General features: G+C 34.5%; 1 protein-coding gene across 2 annotated transcripts; it reads left to right on the top strand.

Annotated features, from left to right (window-relative positions):
* Positions 1–671: 671 nt before the first annotated feature.
* Positions 672–3,054, top strand: LOC140982378 (ubiquinol oxidase 2, mitochondrial-like). Of its 2 annotated transcripts, XM_073448858.1 has the most exons (5): positions 672–1,174; positions 1,286–1,414; positions 1,537–2,025; positions 2,136–2,208; positions 2,454–3,054. In XM_073448858.1, the coding sequence occupies exons 1-4, from the start codon at positions 758–760 to the stop codon at positions 2,193–2,195; spliced, it is 1,095 nt and encodes a 364-aa protein (XP_073304959.1). In that variant the 5' UTR covers positions 672–757; the 3' UTR covers positions 2,196–2,208; positions 2,454–3,054. The 2 variants fall into 2 exon arrangements, with proteins under 2 accessions (XP_073304959.1, XP_073304958.1); XM_073448857.1 differs by lacking the exon at positions 2,454–3,054 and having other exon boundaries at positions 2,136–2,386.
* The last annotated feature ends 11,879 nt before the right edge of the window (positions 3,055–14,933 follow it).

Here is a 14,933-nt window from a genome sequence, read left to right as displayed (position 1 = left end):
ATATATATATATATATATATATGACAAATTTCTTTTAATTGATACCTTTTTCCATTATTACTATTATCGATGAGATTTGTTTTATTAGTAATAATTAATTAGGGAGATTGGAATATGAGAATTTGTCAACGTGCACCGAGTTTTGACGCACGCAACGTCTTCTAAACTTGCTCCCCAAGAAAATGATACCAACAGAGTATATCTAGGTCATAAATTTTAACATGTCAGTTTCCTATATTGCCCCTTAATTATTACCAAGTCCTGATTAATAAAGTTTTTAGAATCTTTTTTTCCCAAAAAAAAAGTTTTTAAAATAATTTCTCTGTCTATTCTGTAACTTTGAAAAAAAAAAAAAAAAAAGTGATATATTTAGTTTCTGGTATCATATAAAAACATATATTTTAATTATAAAAGTTCAGATTATATTAATTTTCTTTTATTTAAAAATAAAAACATATAAATACTTGTTTATGGGCATGTCCGTTATTGTCATTTCAAACGTTTCTAGAGTGCGTGCAGTCCACCTTCGGATGTCCAAGGTCAAAACTGGCAAGCCACCATTGATTGAGCGTGCTTTCTTGCGGCTTCCAAGCGATACGTTCGCGTAATATTACCGCAATACCCCTCACTATAAATTCCATGCAGCCCCCAATCGATATTTCATACAAATCTTCGGAGAATATATCACAAACTTGTACTTCAAGTTCTTCACGAATTCTCATAAATTTTCTTTACTTCGATTTGATTCTCAGAAAGGATGATGATTAGCAGGAGGACAGCCATCAGGGCGGCGAAATCGACCCTACACCACGCGGGCCCGCGATACTTTTCCGCCGCCACAGCACTCGGTGGTGCTGCGAAGGACGCAGCATCGCTAAGGGGATACACTCATGGCGGCGCTGCCGGTTTTTTTAGCAGAAATCTCGAAAATCATTCGGGGAAGACATGGACGAGGTTTCAGGCTGTGGGGGTCCGTAAATGCAGCACTCTGACCTTGGGTGAAAAGCAACGGCAGGAGGAGGATGAGGAGAAGGTGCAAGGCGGAGCATCTGTTGGCGCCTCTGCTGGCGGTGGTGGGAATGGTAACAAGGGTCTAGTGGTCAGTTACTGGGGCGTTGAACCTCCCAAGATTACTAAGGAAGATGGCACGGAATGGAAGTGGAACTGCTTCAGGGTAAAAAAATTTATTATGATGTTTTTCCTTGTTACAGAGTAATCTTTATTATTCCTTTTTTCGAGATTTAGTGAATTAATACTTTTGGGAAATGAATGATAAAATAATCAGCCATGGGAGACGTACAAAAGTAATACGTCGATTGATCTGAAGAAACATCATACACCGGTGACATGGATGGACAAGATGGCGTTTTGGACAGTCAAGGCTCTTAGATTACCCACTGATTTATTTTTTCAGGTATTAGTTGAACTTTGATTCAATGCCTTTGGCCGTGAAAATATAAAGTGCAGAAGAATTATGAATTGGGTGACAATTTTAGAACAAGTTAGGATCTTGTAAAAAACGTTTAACCTTTACAGAAGCGGTACGGCTGCCGGGCTATGATGTTAGAAACAGTGGCAGCAGTCCCTGGCATGGTCGGAGGCATGCTGCTGCACTGCAAGTCCCTGCGCCGATTCGAGCACAGCGGTGGCTGGATCAAAGCATTGCTAGAAGAAGCAGAGAATGAAAGAATGCATCTGATGACATTCATGGAGGTGTCCCAACCTCGATGGTACGAGCGAGCCTTGGTGTTCACGGTCCAGGGAGTCTTCTTCAACGCCTACTTCCTCGCGTATCTGGTTTCCCCCAAAATGGCTCACCGGATAGTGGGGTACTTGGAGGAGGAAGCCATTCACTCATACACTGAGTTCTTGAAGGAGCTGGACAAGGGGAATATTGAGAATGTGCCAGCACCGGCTATTGCTCTTGACTACTGGCGCTTACCCCCGGGGTCGACTCTCCGTGATGTAGTCATGGTGATTCGTGCGGACGAGGCTCATCACCGCGATGTTAACCATTTCGCATCGGTACGTCCATAATTTTAAGCCTGATTTATTAATGTATTAAGGCCAAGAGACACATAAAAATCTTTCTTCCGGCCTGGACTGATTTCTAACTAAGTCGCATTTGTTTGTAGGACATACATTATCAGGGACATGAACTGAAAGCAGCTCCAGCACCACTTGGATATCATTGATTCTTACATAGAGGTCTTGTTATTATTATATATCCTATTAATTACTACTAAAACTCACTGAAAAGAAAAAAAAGAGATCTGCAAGGGATATGAACAGTGGATGTAATAGTTTTTAGTTTGTTAAGCTTTTTATGTTCTGGATTTTGTATTGACAAAATGGTTTATCTTCTTGAATAGTATTTAGTATTTACTATTACCATTGTTGCTACTGCTGTTATTATTATTTTTAATTTGATGAATCATGGTTTAAATTTGCAGGTACTGCCTGAAGCAGCCTCCTGCTGTAAGCAAAATTGAAAGGAAGCTGCTTCTTTGAATGTACAAAACAAGGATGCCAATTTTGTGCATCTTTTTTGTCTCTATTTGTTTCTGAAAAGATAAACAGATCCAATAAACAAAACTTCAACACAATCAATATCCATGCAATTTTGTGAGAGATTGAAGATTAACTAGTATTTTTAAACATCTATGTTACATTATAGATTGAGTATGATATCTTTGTTACCATAAAACAAAGCCACAATGAAACCAACAAGAAATCACTCAATCTGATCAGGAAAGGTTAGAGCATTCCTTGTACATCGTACGTACTCGTGGAATATCGTTAGAGGAGTTTCCTTTGAAACAGGTTACAGGCCTGTGTTCGGACCAGAACTCTAAGTTAACGGTCACTGTCCCCCAGTGAAGGAGACATTTCTGTAGTCGGTTGATGTCGAACCGGTTTCGTAATGCTTGCCATGCCAAGACATTCATCAACGAGCATCCATTCGCCTAAAGAAGAGGATTCGATGAAACTAGTCAAAATTTACATTAACAGATCCATTAATACATGACAAAGTGAGCCTCTGACATAATGAAACATCGAAGACAATTTGGCAGGAATAAATCAAGTCATTGGATATATATTAGTGAAGAACAAGCCAATTATTTGACTGCGGAATTTCGATACCTTCATGGAAACTATTGACTGCGGAATTTCGATACTAATTCATGCAAACTATTTTTTATTCGATTAATGATATAATTAGTTTTGACAATTTTATAGTGATATATGTTTACCATCCTCAACAAACAATATATACCATGTAATAATTCTTTAAGTTATTAGAATGAATTTATCTTTTAAACTTTATTTCTATATTATCATTTAATTTTACCAAAATACTATTTTATAAAATTAATTGTAAAATCGATAATGTTTCATTCCCATGTTTGATCAACAAGAAAGATTTGAATTTGGACAAATTAAATTGTGACCCGTACCAAAATAAAAGAAATGGAAATCAATTGTGTCGGCGGCGACGACAATCATAGACTATATCTTTTGACAAAGTGTGCATAAACCGCCTCGACAGAAATTTGAGAAGCGTATACGTCTCTTCTTTTCTACTCTTGAGCTCTCAAAATCAATAATTGATGTTATGCGAAGTCTATAAATACCAGAGATTGAAGTCCTTAAACACACACTTCATATGAACAAAAATACGCCATCTACGGAGAGAGTTGGAGTGCCTAGAAGACTTTAATCGGAGGAAAGCAGAATATTTACGAATCATTCAATGGATGAAGGTAATACTCGATCCGCTTCTGCATATTTGTTTATCATGTTCATCGATGTGTAGAAATATGCTTTTTGAGAAAAACTCTAATATATTGTATTAGAGCCATGATACAATATATTTTCTTTTATTTTTTTGAAAATCCGATATTATGATTTTTTGAAAAATTTTATTTCTGGAAATTTGCGTAAGAAAACGTGAAGCTTGAAGTTCGGATATCATAATATTAAGAAATTTATCAGAAAATTTATCTTGAGTATGACCGATAGGATAACTTTGTTCTCAATTGAAGTCTTGAAGACGACAATTTGTTTTTGAAATTTTTGATATGAAACTCTGGGATTGAAAATTATTTCTGAAAATTGAAAATAGTTGAAGAAGATAATTGTTTTCAATTTTACAAAGATGAAGGAATATGATGGTTGTCGGCAGACGAAGTACCACTTTTGGACAAAATTCAAAGCAATCACGTGAATGTACTCAATATTTATCTATTTGAATTTTGAAAACTAAAATTGTGCTATTAATCGGATTATGGATACGAACTTGATTGGAAATTAAATTCAAATTTAAAATTTCGGCACTTCCAAAAATAAAAATTTTAATTTGGAAATAATATTCAATTTAATAAAATTTGACTTTGCATTATATTTTAAAAATTTCAAGTTCAATGCAATTTTCAATACTTGTTTAGAAATTATTTTTACACGTTAGATATATGTGAAATATTATGGGTATATTCATTTGATGAACATGTAAATTTAATTTTATGCTTGCATTTATTCTTGAAGTTTTTAAATGCAAATTATATTGAAATATTTTGGTACATCAAGATTCATATTAAATTATATTAAATTGTTTATAATTTTAAATGAACATATCAAGTAAAATGTGAAATAAGGATAATTTATGAACAGTTTTGGCTTATCAAGATTTACATAAATGTAGATAATTAAGCTGAATAATAATTATAAGGTGACGTAAGAAAACATGATCTGATGGAGTTCATCATAGACCAGTTTAAACTACATTGATTTGTCACTGTTCTGTTAGAATTTTTCTCAAAAATCATGTTTCTAAACATTGATGAACATGATAAATAAATATGCAGAAGCAGATCAAATATTATCTATACCATTGAATGATTTGTAAATATTTTTCTTTCATCCGATTAAAGCTTTCTAAACTCTCAAACTCTCTCTGCAGATGTTGTATTTTATTTTTATGAGCTGTGTGCTTAGAAACCGCAATGATTGATATTTATGAGTCTCTCATACCATCAATAAGTGATTGCGGTACCGTGAGATTAAAAAAAAAAAGACGTATACACTTCTCAAATTTCTAAAGTTAAAGTGATGTATGCACAATTAGTCAAAAGATGTAGGCTATGGATGTCCTCGCTGACGACACAATTGATTTCCCCTTCTTTTATTTTGGTATAAGTCACAATTTTATTCGTCCACATTCAAATCTTTCTTACATTATCTCATTTCATACACATATCATTCACCATACGAGAAAAAAATGCACGATTCATAGCGATAAGTCCTGTAAAAAAGAGTAATATCTTACATGTATCACAATGCATTATGTATCTCAAATCTGTGTAACTTAATAAATAAATTGTATGTTTATTTGAGTTCCAAATTTATTAATATTTTTCGAATCAATGAAGGTGTGCATAAAAAATATAAGAAAATATCACCTTAGAGTTTCATTAATTAGTTCTTATAACAAAATTACACAAAAAACCAAGTCCCATCTTTTCCGTATGATCCTTAAATTTCAATGGTGGCATGCATTTAGTCAAATGATCTGCAATCATCATTCGACATCCATTTTTTTTATCTTTAACACGTTCTTGTATGGCTAAATATTTAATGTCGATGTGCTAACTTCGACTACCACTTTTTTTGTTTTTAGTAACCTGCGTGCGTAGTTTGAATCAGAGTACCCAATTACTTTCAAATTCTCAGTTCGTCTTAACATAAGCATATAATCTTTTGTAACGTCCCAGATTCGACGACTGTCCTCACTGTACCAAGACGAGTCTTTCCAGCGTGCTTATGTCCTCACTCACACGCACCCTAGGAAACTTCCCAGGAGGTCACCCATCCCAGAATTGCCCCAAGTTAAGCACGCTAACTTTGGAGTTCTTATGTGATGAGCTACCGAAAAGAAAATGCACCTTCGTGGTATGAGTAGTACATATCAAATCTTTTAAGTCCTCTTCAACTGTACAGTCCATTACATTGAACAGTCTCGGAATCCCTCTCTTTCCGGTGTAAGATCGGTTCATTCATGTTCCCTCCGCCTAGAAGCCTGCCAGGAGCCGCTCATTGTCCGTGCAACCTCATGGCACCAGCGATCACCCCCCGGCCTCTTCGGCCCCGGGCCTCACATGCCCATCAGCTTCAGCTTGGTTCGTCCCCGAACCACACCGTACTAGGAGAGGTCGGCTCTGATACCAACTGTAACGTCCCAGATTCGACGACTGTCCTCATTGTACCAAGACGAGTTTTTCTAGCGTGCTTATGTCCCCACTCACACGCACCCTAGGAAACTTTCTAGGAGGTCACCCATCCCAGAATTGCCCCAAGTCAAGCACGCTTAACTTTGGAGTTTTTATGTGATGAGCTACCGAAAAGAAGATGCACCTTCGTGGTATGAGTAGTACATATCAAATCTTTTAAGCCCTCTTCAACTGTACAGTCCATTACATTGAACAGTCTCGGAATCCCTCTCTTTCCGGTGTAAGATCGGTTCATTCATGTTCCCANCACTCACACGCACCCTAGGAAACTTTCTAGGAGGTCACCCATCCCAGAATTGCCCCAAGTCAAGCACGCTTAACTTTGGAGTTTTTATGTGATGAGCTACCGAAAAGAAGATGCACATTCGTGGTATGAGTAGTACATATCAAATCTTTTAAGCCCTCTTCAACTGTACAGTCCATTACATTGAACAGTCTCGGAATCCCTCTCCTTCCGGTGTAAGAACGGTTCATTCATGTTCCCTCCACCTAGAAGCCTGCAAGGAGCCGCTCATTGTCCGTGCAACCTCATGGCACCAGCGATCACCCCCCGGCCTCTTCGGCCCCGGGCCTCACATGCCCATCAGCTTCAGCTTGGTTCGTCCCCGAACCACACCGTACTAGGAGAGGTCGGCTCTGATACCAACTGTAACGTCCCAGATTCGACGACTGTCCTCATTGTACCAAGACGAGTTTTTCTAGCGTGCTTATGTCCCCACTCACACGCACCCTAGGAAACTTTCTAGGAGGTCACCCATCCCAGAATTGCCCCAAGTCAAGCACGCTTAACTTTGGAGTTTTTATGTGATGAGCTACCGAAAAGAAGATGCACATTCGTGGTATGAGTAGTACATATCAAATCTTTTAAGCCCTCTTCAACTGTACAGTCCATTACATTGAACAGTCTCGGAATCCCTCTCCTTCCGGTGTAAGAACGGTTCATTCATGTTCCCTCCACCTAGAAGCCTGCAAGGAGCCGCTCATTGTCCGTGCAACCTCATGGCACCGGCGATCACCCCCTGCCCTCTTCGGCCCCGGGCCTCACATCTTTGGTCTCTTGAAGTTACCTCATCACTTTCTTTGCAGTTTTCCAGTGGTCTAAACCTGAATTACTCTTATATCTTATCAACATCCTAACAAAAAATGCAATGTCATGTCTACTGCAAACCTGAGCATACATCAAGCTTCAGACATCAGAAGCATAATGAATGTTTTTCATTTTTTCCCGCTCTAAATCATTTTTTGGGCATTGGCTCAAATTGAACTCCAATGATATAAGATGCATCACTCATATATTTCATATCAAAGTTTTTATAGAGGAATTGTTTCACCTTATATAACAAGACGTTGTCATTGGTTGCAAGTAATATATTATCCACATATAGAATAAGGAAACAAATCATACTTCACCAACATTTTGGTACGTAGATACATGATCTATGATGTTTTATATGAATCTGAATAAAGAGATTACATCATTAAGTTTCAAATACATTGACGATAAGCTTGTTTCAGTCCATATATAGATATCTTAAACTTACATATCAAGTGCTCACAATTACTAGAGGAGAATCTTTCAGGTTGTTTCATATAAACCTCTTCTTCTAGATCTTTATTGAAAAAAGCCTTTTTTCATATCCATTTGCTGTAAATCTAAGTAAAAATATGCAAGTAATTCTAGAATGATACAAAATAATCTTTCTTAGATGCATGAGAAAAACTCTCGTCGATTCTTTTCTGTTGAGTGAATCATTTAACGACGTGTCTTTCTTTTTCAGTGTTGCTTATAGGTATTTCTTTGCTTTGAAAATCCATTTACATCCAATGAGTTTTACACCATCAGGTAACTGAACAAGATCACAGACTCCATTAAATTCCATAGAAATAATCTATTCTTTCTTAACATTAAACCATAGTTTTGAATCATGACAACTCCTGACATGTAAAAATGTTTAAGGTTAATTTTCGGCTTTGATTTTTAAGTCCGATTCTTGTAAATACACAATATATTCACTAGAACTAACTGCATTTTCATTAGTGATTTGTGGAACTTCAGTAACCGGTTGTCTAACACCCGTTTGACCTTGAGGGGTGTAAAAAAATTATGACATTGTAATGATCATTCTCATTAATCAAGTCATTCTCAAGAAAATTTTCATTTCTTCACAATTCTATTGTCGTAATATAGACAATAAAATCTCTATACTTCGGATTTTTCTGTATACTCGATGAAATATTCACTTACATTTCTTGGGTCCAGTTTCTTTCATGTGGGTTGTAAGCTCTTATCTCTAAAGAATGGTTGGAACTCGGTTTAATATATACACAGAAGTCAAAAGATATTTAGTCCACAAGGATTTAGGAAGTTTGGAGATACTAAACATGTTCCGCACCATGTCTAATAATGCTCGATTTTTCCTCTCAGCTACGTCATTTTGGTCCGAAGAACTAGACATAGTATATGGGGCAACAATCTCATGCTCTAAGAGAAACTTCACAAACGGACTAGTTACTTGTCCATTCTCAATATATCTACTGTTTTATTCTTCATCTTTATTGGTTCTCACATTCTTAATTTATATTTAACATTGTTTATCCACTTCAGCCTTGAAAACCTTAAAGGTTTCAAGTGCTTCGTTTTTTTTATTAAGCAAGTAGATATACATATATCGTGAATAATCCTTAATGAAGGAGATGATGTATTTTGGACATTGCATGGTCATATCCAGACAACAAATATCTAAATATGTGATTTCTAATATTTATGTACATCTCTTGGCACCTTTTTTAGACTTATTGGTTCACTTTATCTTAATGCAGTTTACGTAAGTCTTAAAATTAATAAAATCTAAAGTATTAAGTACTTTATCATTACTAATCTTTTAATTCTCTCTATGAAGATGTGTCTCAACCTCTGGTGCCACAATATAGAAGAATAATCATTTGTAACACATCTTTTAATACATTTTCTAGCATGCCTAATGATGTTACTTTTTTTTAAAGAATTAGAGAAAAGACCAGTCTCAATACGCTACATGAAAAGGCATCTTGTTTCCTACATAAATGCTCCGATCGTTTCCTAGAGGTTTTCTTAGGTTTTGCATAACTCGCAAGTATTTGTAACATGGATTGTAGAATTAGAATCAATCAACTATGTGTTATAAATTATATCAACCATATTATATTCATAAGGGAAATGAAATTGGAATACCATTTGTCTCAAGTCATTCTCTGAATTTTGTGCAATTATTCTTCACGTATCCCCTCTTTTTAAAGGTAAAAACTTGAATTCTTTGTTGATGTCAGGTCGGAGCGGAATTTTCCTCTTTTTCCTTTGGCTTGTTTCTTAATCTTTCCTTGTGCAGTCACTATAACATCATCTCTCATTTCCATTACAAACATCCATTCTTCTTGAACACACATGGTCATTAATTCATTAATTGACAACTTATTCTTATATGTGTTATAAGATATTTTGAAGGGCTCATGTTGTTGTAGGAGAGTGCATAAAATGTAGTGCCCAAAAAAAAGTTTCATACATTTCCACCTCGAGTGTCTTGAGTTGAGCTTATATGTCCTGCATCTTAATTATGTGCTCTCGCACACCTCTCACACTAGTGATAAGTCATAAAGAGAATTTCATAATTAGAGTGCTAACAAGTACCTTATCTGAAGACTGAAACTGCTCATCAATAGCCTTCAGTAATTATTTAACATTATTATGTTGATCGACAGAACCACGCATACCAGAAAAGATCTTGGTCTTTATGAATATTACGTAGAGTTGATTAAATCACTCACATTTTCAATTACGATGTTTCTAGTAATAGCAGTTGGTACATCTTTCCATATAGCATAATCAATGTTCACCCGCCTCAACTGAAAAAGAATTGTTTCTTTCCATATTTTATAGTTGTCGCCCTTTAATTCGAGAATGTCGCATTTCATAATAGAAAAACTCGTAGATTGCATAACTGCATAAAAATATAATATGCTTATAACTTTAAAATTTTGAGGTAAATATCATATTTTACCAATGTAAATAATGTCGCAAAAATTTAGCGACATAAAAATTGCTTGTAGGCTAAAGTTTTAATTCAATAAGATTTTTTTATAAATTTATGATAAAACTATCAAAATATATTTTCCATTAAATCATGTGGGTATATTAAGAAAATATAATTTTGATATTATCAAAATTGATTTTCCCTTAACAACCCTCTTATTCAAGTGACAGATGGGTTGTTATTCACACCTCTTAGGGCCAAACAGGTGTTAGACAAACTGTTACATAATTTCTACAAACCACTGATGAAAATTAAGTAAATCGAGTTGTTATTGAAGAATAACAAGAAATTGTTGATCAACCAAACAACATAAGGAGATCTACTAGAATAAGAATATCAGCGATATCTAGTGAATATATTGTGTATTCAAAAAAATCAGACTTTAATATCAGAGCCGAAAATGATCCTGAAACATTTTTACAAACCAGGAGTTGTAATGAGTCAAAACTATGGTTTAAATTAGGAAAGAAAAGATGAATTCTATGGCATTTAATAGAGTCTTAGATCTTGTTCATTTGTCTGATGGTGTAAAATCCATTGGATGTAAATGAGTTTTCAAAACAAAGAAATACTCATAAGCAAGATTGAAATATATAAAGCAATTCTCGTCGTTAAAGGATTCACTCAGTAGGAAGGAATCGACTACACGGAGATTTTTTCTCATGTATCTAAAAAAGATTCTCTTCATATCCTTCTAACATTAATTGCATGGTTTGACTTAGATTTACAACAAATTGATGGGAAAGACTCTTTTTCAATAGAAATAAAGAAGAAGAGGTTTACATGAAACAACTCGAAGGATTCCCCTCAAGTAAAGGTGAGCACTTGGTATGTTAGCTTAAGAAATCTTTATATGGATTGAAACAACCTTCTCGTCAATAGTATTTCAAATTTCATAATGTTATCTCTTTATTCGGATTTGTAGAGAACGTTATATTTTTCTTAATATACCCACAAGAGTGAATGAAAAATATATTTTGGTAGTTTTATCATAAAGTTACAGAAAAATATTATTGAATTAAAAATTTAACCTACAAGCAAGTTTTATGTCACTAGATTTTTGTGATATGATTTACATTGGTAAAATATGATATTTACCTCAAAATTTTAAAGTTACAAGCATATTATATTTTTATGCAGTTATGCAATCTACAAGTTTTTCTATTATGAAATGTGACATTCTCGAACTAAAGGACGATAACTATAAAATATGAAAAACAAGAATTCTTTTTCAGTTGGGGTGGATGTACATTAATTATGCTATATGAAAAGACAAACCAACTGCTATTACTGAAGCAACATTCGAGACGATGTTGATCTTTATGAAAATAGGAGTGATATAATCGACTCTACATATTATTCATAAAGACCAAGATCTTTTCTGGTATGCGTGGTTTTGTCGATCAGCACAATAATGTTAAAGAATTACTGAAGGATATTGATGAGTAGTTTCAGTATTCAGATAAGTCACTTGCCAGCACCATAATTATGAAATTCTCTTTATTACTGATCACTAGACTGAGAGGTGTGCGAGAGCACATAATTAAGATGTGGGACATAGAGGCTCGACTCAAGATACTTGAGGTGGAAATGTCTGAAACTTTTCTTGAGCACTACATTTTATGCACTCTGCTACAACATCATGGGCCCTTCAAATATCTTATAACTCATATAAGGATAAGTTGTCAATTAATGAATTAATGACCTTGTGTTTTCAAGAAGATGGATGCTGGTAATGGAAATGAAAGATAATGTTATAGTGACTGCACAAGGAAAGATTAAGAAACACGCCAAAGGAAAAAGGGGAAAATTCATCCCCAACCTGATATCAACAAAAAATCCAAGTTTTTTCTTTTAAAAAAGAAGGGACACGTGAAGAATGATTGCACAAAATTCAGAGAATGACTTGAGACAAAAGGTATTCCAATTCCATTTCTCTTATGAATATAATATAATTGATATGATTTATAACACATGATGGATTGATTCTGGTTCTACAATCCATGTTACAAATACCTTGCGGGTTATGCAAAACCTAAGAAAACCTCTAGGAAATGATCGGAGCATTTATTCAGGAAATAAGATGTCTTCGCATGTAGCCTATTGAGACTTACTATTTAGTGTTGAATAATGATTTTATTTTAAAGTTGGAAAATACCATTTATGTTCTTAGTTTTTCTCGGAATTTAATTTCAGTTTCAAATCTTGTACTTCTTGGTTATTCTTTTCAGTTTTTGGACAAATCGATAATTTATTTTATAAACAAATCTTGTTGAAAATTGTACAACGATTGATGGTATTTTCTCCATTTCTATATAAAATAATAATAATAACATCATTAGGCATGTTAGATGATGTATTAAAATATGTGTTATAAATTATGATTCTTCTATATTGTGGCATCATAGATTGAGACACATCTTCATAGAGAGAATTAAAAGATTAGTGAATGATTGAGTACTTAATACTTTATATTTTAGTAATTTTAAGACTTACGTAGACTTCATTAAGTGAAAATATACCAATAAGTCTAAAAAAAGTGACAAGAGGAGTACCATAATATTAGAAATCATACATTCAAATATTGGTTGTTTGGACATGGAGATGCAGAGTCCGAAATAATCCATCTCCTTCATTGATTATTATTCATGATACATGTTTATCTACTTGCGTCATAACAAAAACGAAGCACTTGAAGCCGTTAAGGTTTTCAATGCTGAAGTGAATAAGCAACGTGAAAAACAAATTAAGATCATGAGAACCGATAGAGGTAGAGAATAAAACGGTAGATACACTGAGAATGGACAAGCACCAAGTCCGTTTGCGAAGTTTCACCAAGAGCATGAGATTGTTGCCCAATATACTATGTCCGGTTCTCCAGACCAAAATGACGTAGCTAAGAGGAGAAACCGAACATTAGTAAACATAGTGTGGAACATGTTTAGTAGCTCCAAAATTCCTAAATAATTGTGGACTAAATATCTTACGACATATGTGTATATATTAAACCAAGCTCCAACCAAGGCTGTCCCAAAGACGCCATTTGAATTTTTTTAAAGGTTGGAAACCGAGTTTGCAACATATACACGTTTGAGTTTATCCTTCAGAAATAAGATTTTATAATCAACATGAAAAGAAACTGGACCCAAGAATTGTTAGTGGATATTTCATCGGATATGCCGAAAAATTCAAAGGGTAAAAATTCTATTATCCATCTCACAACACTATAATTGGGAAGAAATGAAAAATTTCTTGAGAATGACTTGACTAGTGGGAGTAATCATTTCAATGACATATTTTTTTCACACCCCTCGGGCCAAACAGGTGTTAGACAACCGTTACCGAAGTTTCACAAATCACTGATGAAAATGCAGTAGATCAAGTTGTTAATGAGGAACAACATGAAATTGTTGATTAACCAAACAATCTAAGGAGATCTACTAGAATAAGAATATCAGCGATTTCTAGTGAATATATTGTGTATTTACAAGAATCGAACTTTAACACTGGAGCCAAAAATGAGCCTGAAACGTTTGTACAAGCCATTTGTTATAATGAATCAAACTATGGTTTAATATTATGAAAGAAGAGATTAATTTTATGGAATTTAATGGTGTTTGAGATCTTGTTCAGTTGTCTGATTATGTAAAAGCCATTGGACGTAAATGGATCTTCAAAACAAATAAAGACTCATAAGCAACATTGAAATATATAAACCAAGACTCGTCGTTAAAGAATTCACTTAGCAGGAAGGAATCAGCTATAAGGAGACTTTTTCTCCTGTATCTAAGTAAGATTCTGTTTATATCATTAGCATTAGTTGCACATTTTGACTTAGAATTACAACAAATGAATGTATTTCTTAAAATGTTTCCCTCGGGCTTTCAGATTATCTTTCTTTCCACTGCTGCTACCGCCACTATCAAATCTGAGAGGGGGTTGCTGGAACTGAGCTGGAGGTTGTTGCTGTCTCTGTGTCTGAGCAACATACGAAGTTCTTCGCTGTTTGATCAAGCATGCTTCAGCTCCCTTTGCTCTGTTCAAGGAATCAACAAAATTATTTGGTCGTCCCGTATTCACTAGTGTAAAAATATCATAATTCAATTCATTGATGAACTGATAAGCCCTATGAATGTTTGTTTTTGAAAAACCATACGAAACCCAATCAAATATATTTTGATTGTCAAAATAAAATAAAAATTTTAAAACTTCTGCTGCGTTTGTAGAAAACCGAGATTCTACAGTGGTATCAGCGGACGTAGCTCTTGTTATAAATCCCTACGAACGTTCTTCGATTTCTGAATCAGGTCCACGACCGGATTATTTGTTCCTCTTCTAATTTGCACTAGAAAATTAGAAGATGTTTTGCGTAGAGATAGAACACGAAAGAAATCGACTCAGTACTATAAGCCGAATTTTTCTTGAAAATGAAAAGGGATTTTGAGAGCGTCTTTTGAAATTGAGAAGAAGCCGAAAAATTGAAATTCACTTCTCAACTTTTCGGATGCCACTCAGTTAATAAAAAAAATCCTTATTATTATTTCTAATCATTACTTTACTTAATTAATCAAATTAATTA

The sequence above is a fragment of the Primulina huaijiensis genome, chromosome 8, assembly GCF_012295235.1.
Source record: "Primulina huaijiensis isolate GDHJ02 chromosome 8, ASM1229523v2, whole genome shotgun sequence".
Classification (NCBI taxonomy): Eukaryota; Viridiplantae; Streptophyta; class Magnoliopsida; order Lamiales; family Gesneriaceae; genus Primulina; species Primulina huaijiensis.
The sequence above is the reverse complement of the archived record's forward strand: the minus strand, read 5'-3'. Positions and strand labels throughout refer to the sequence as shown.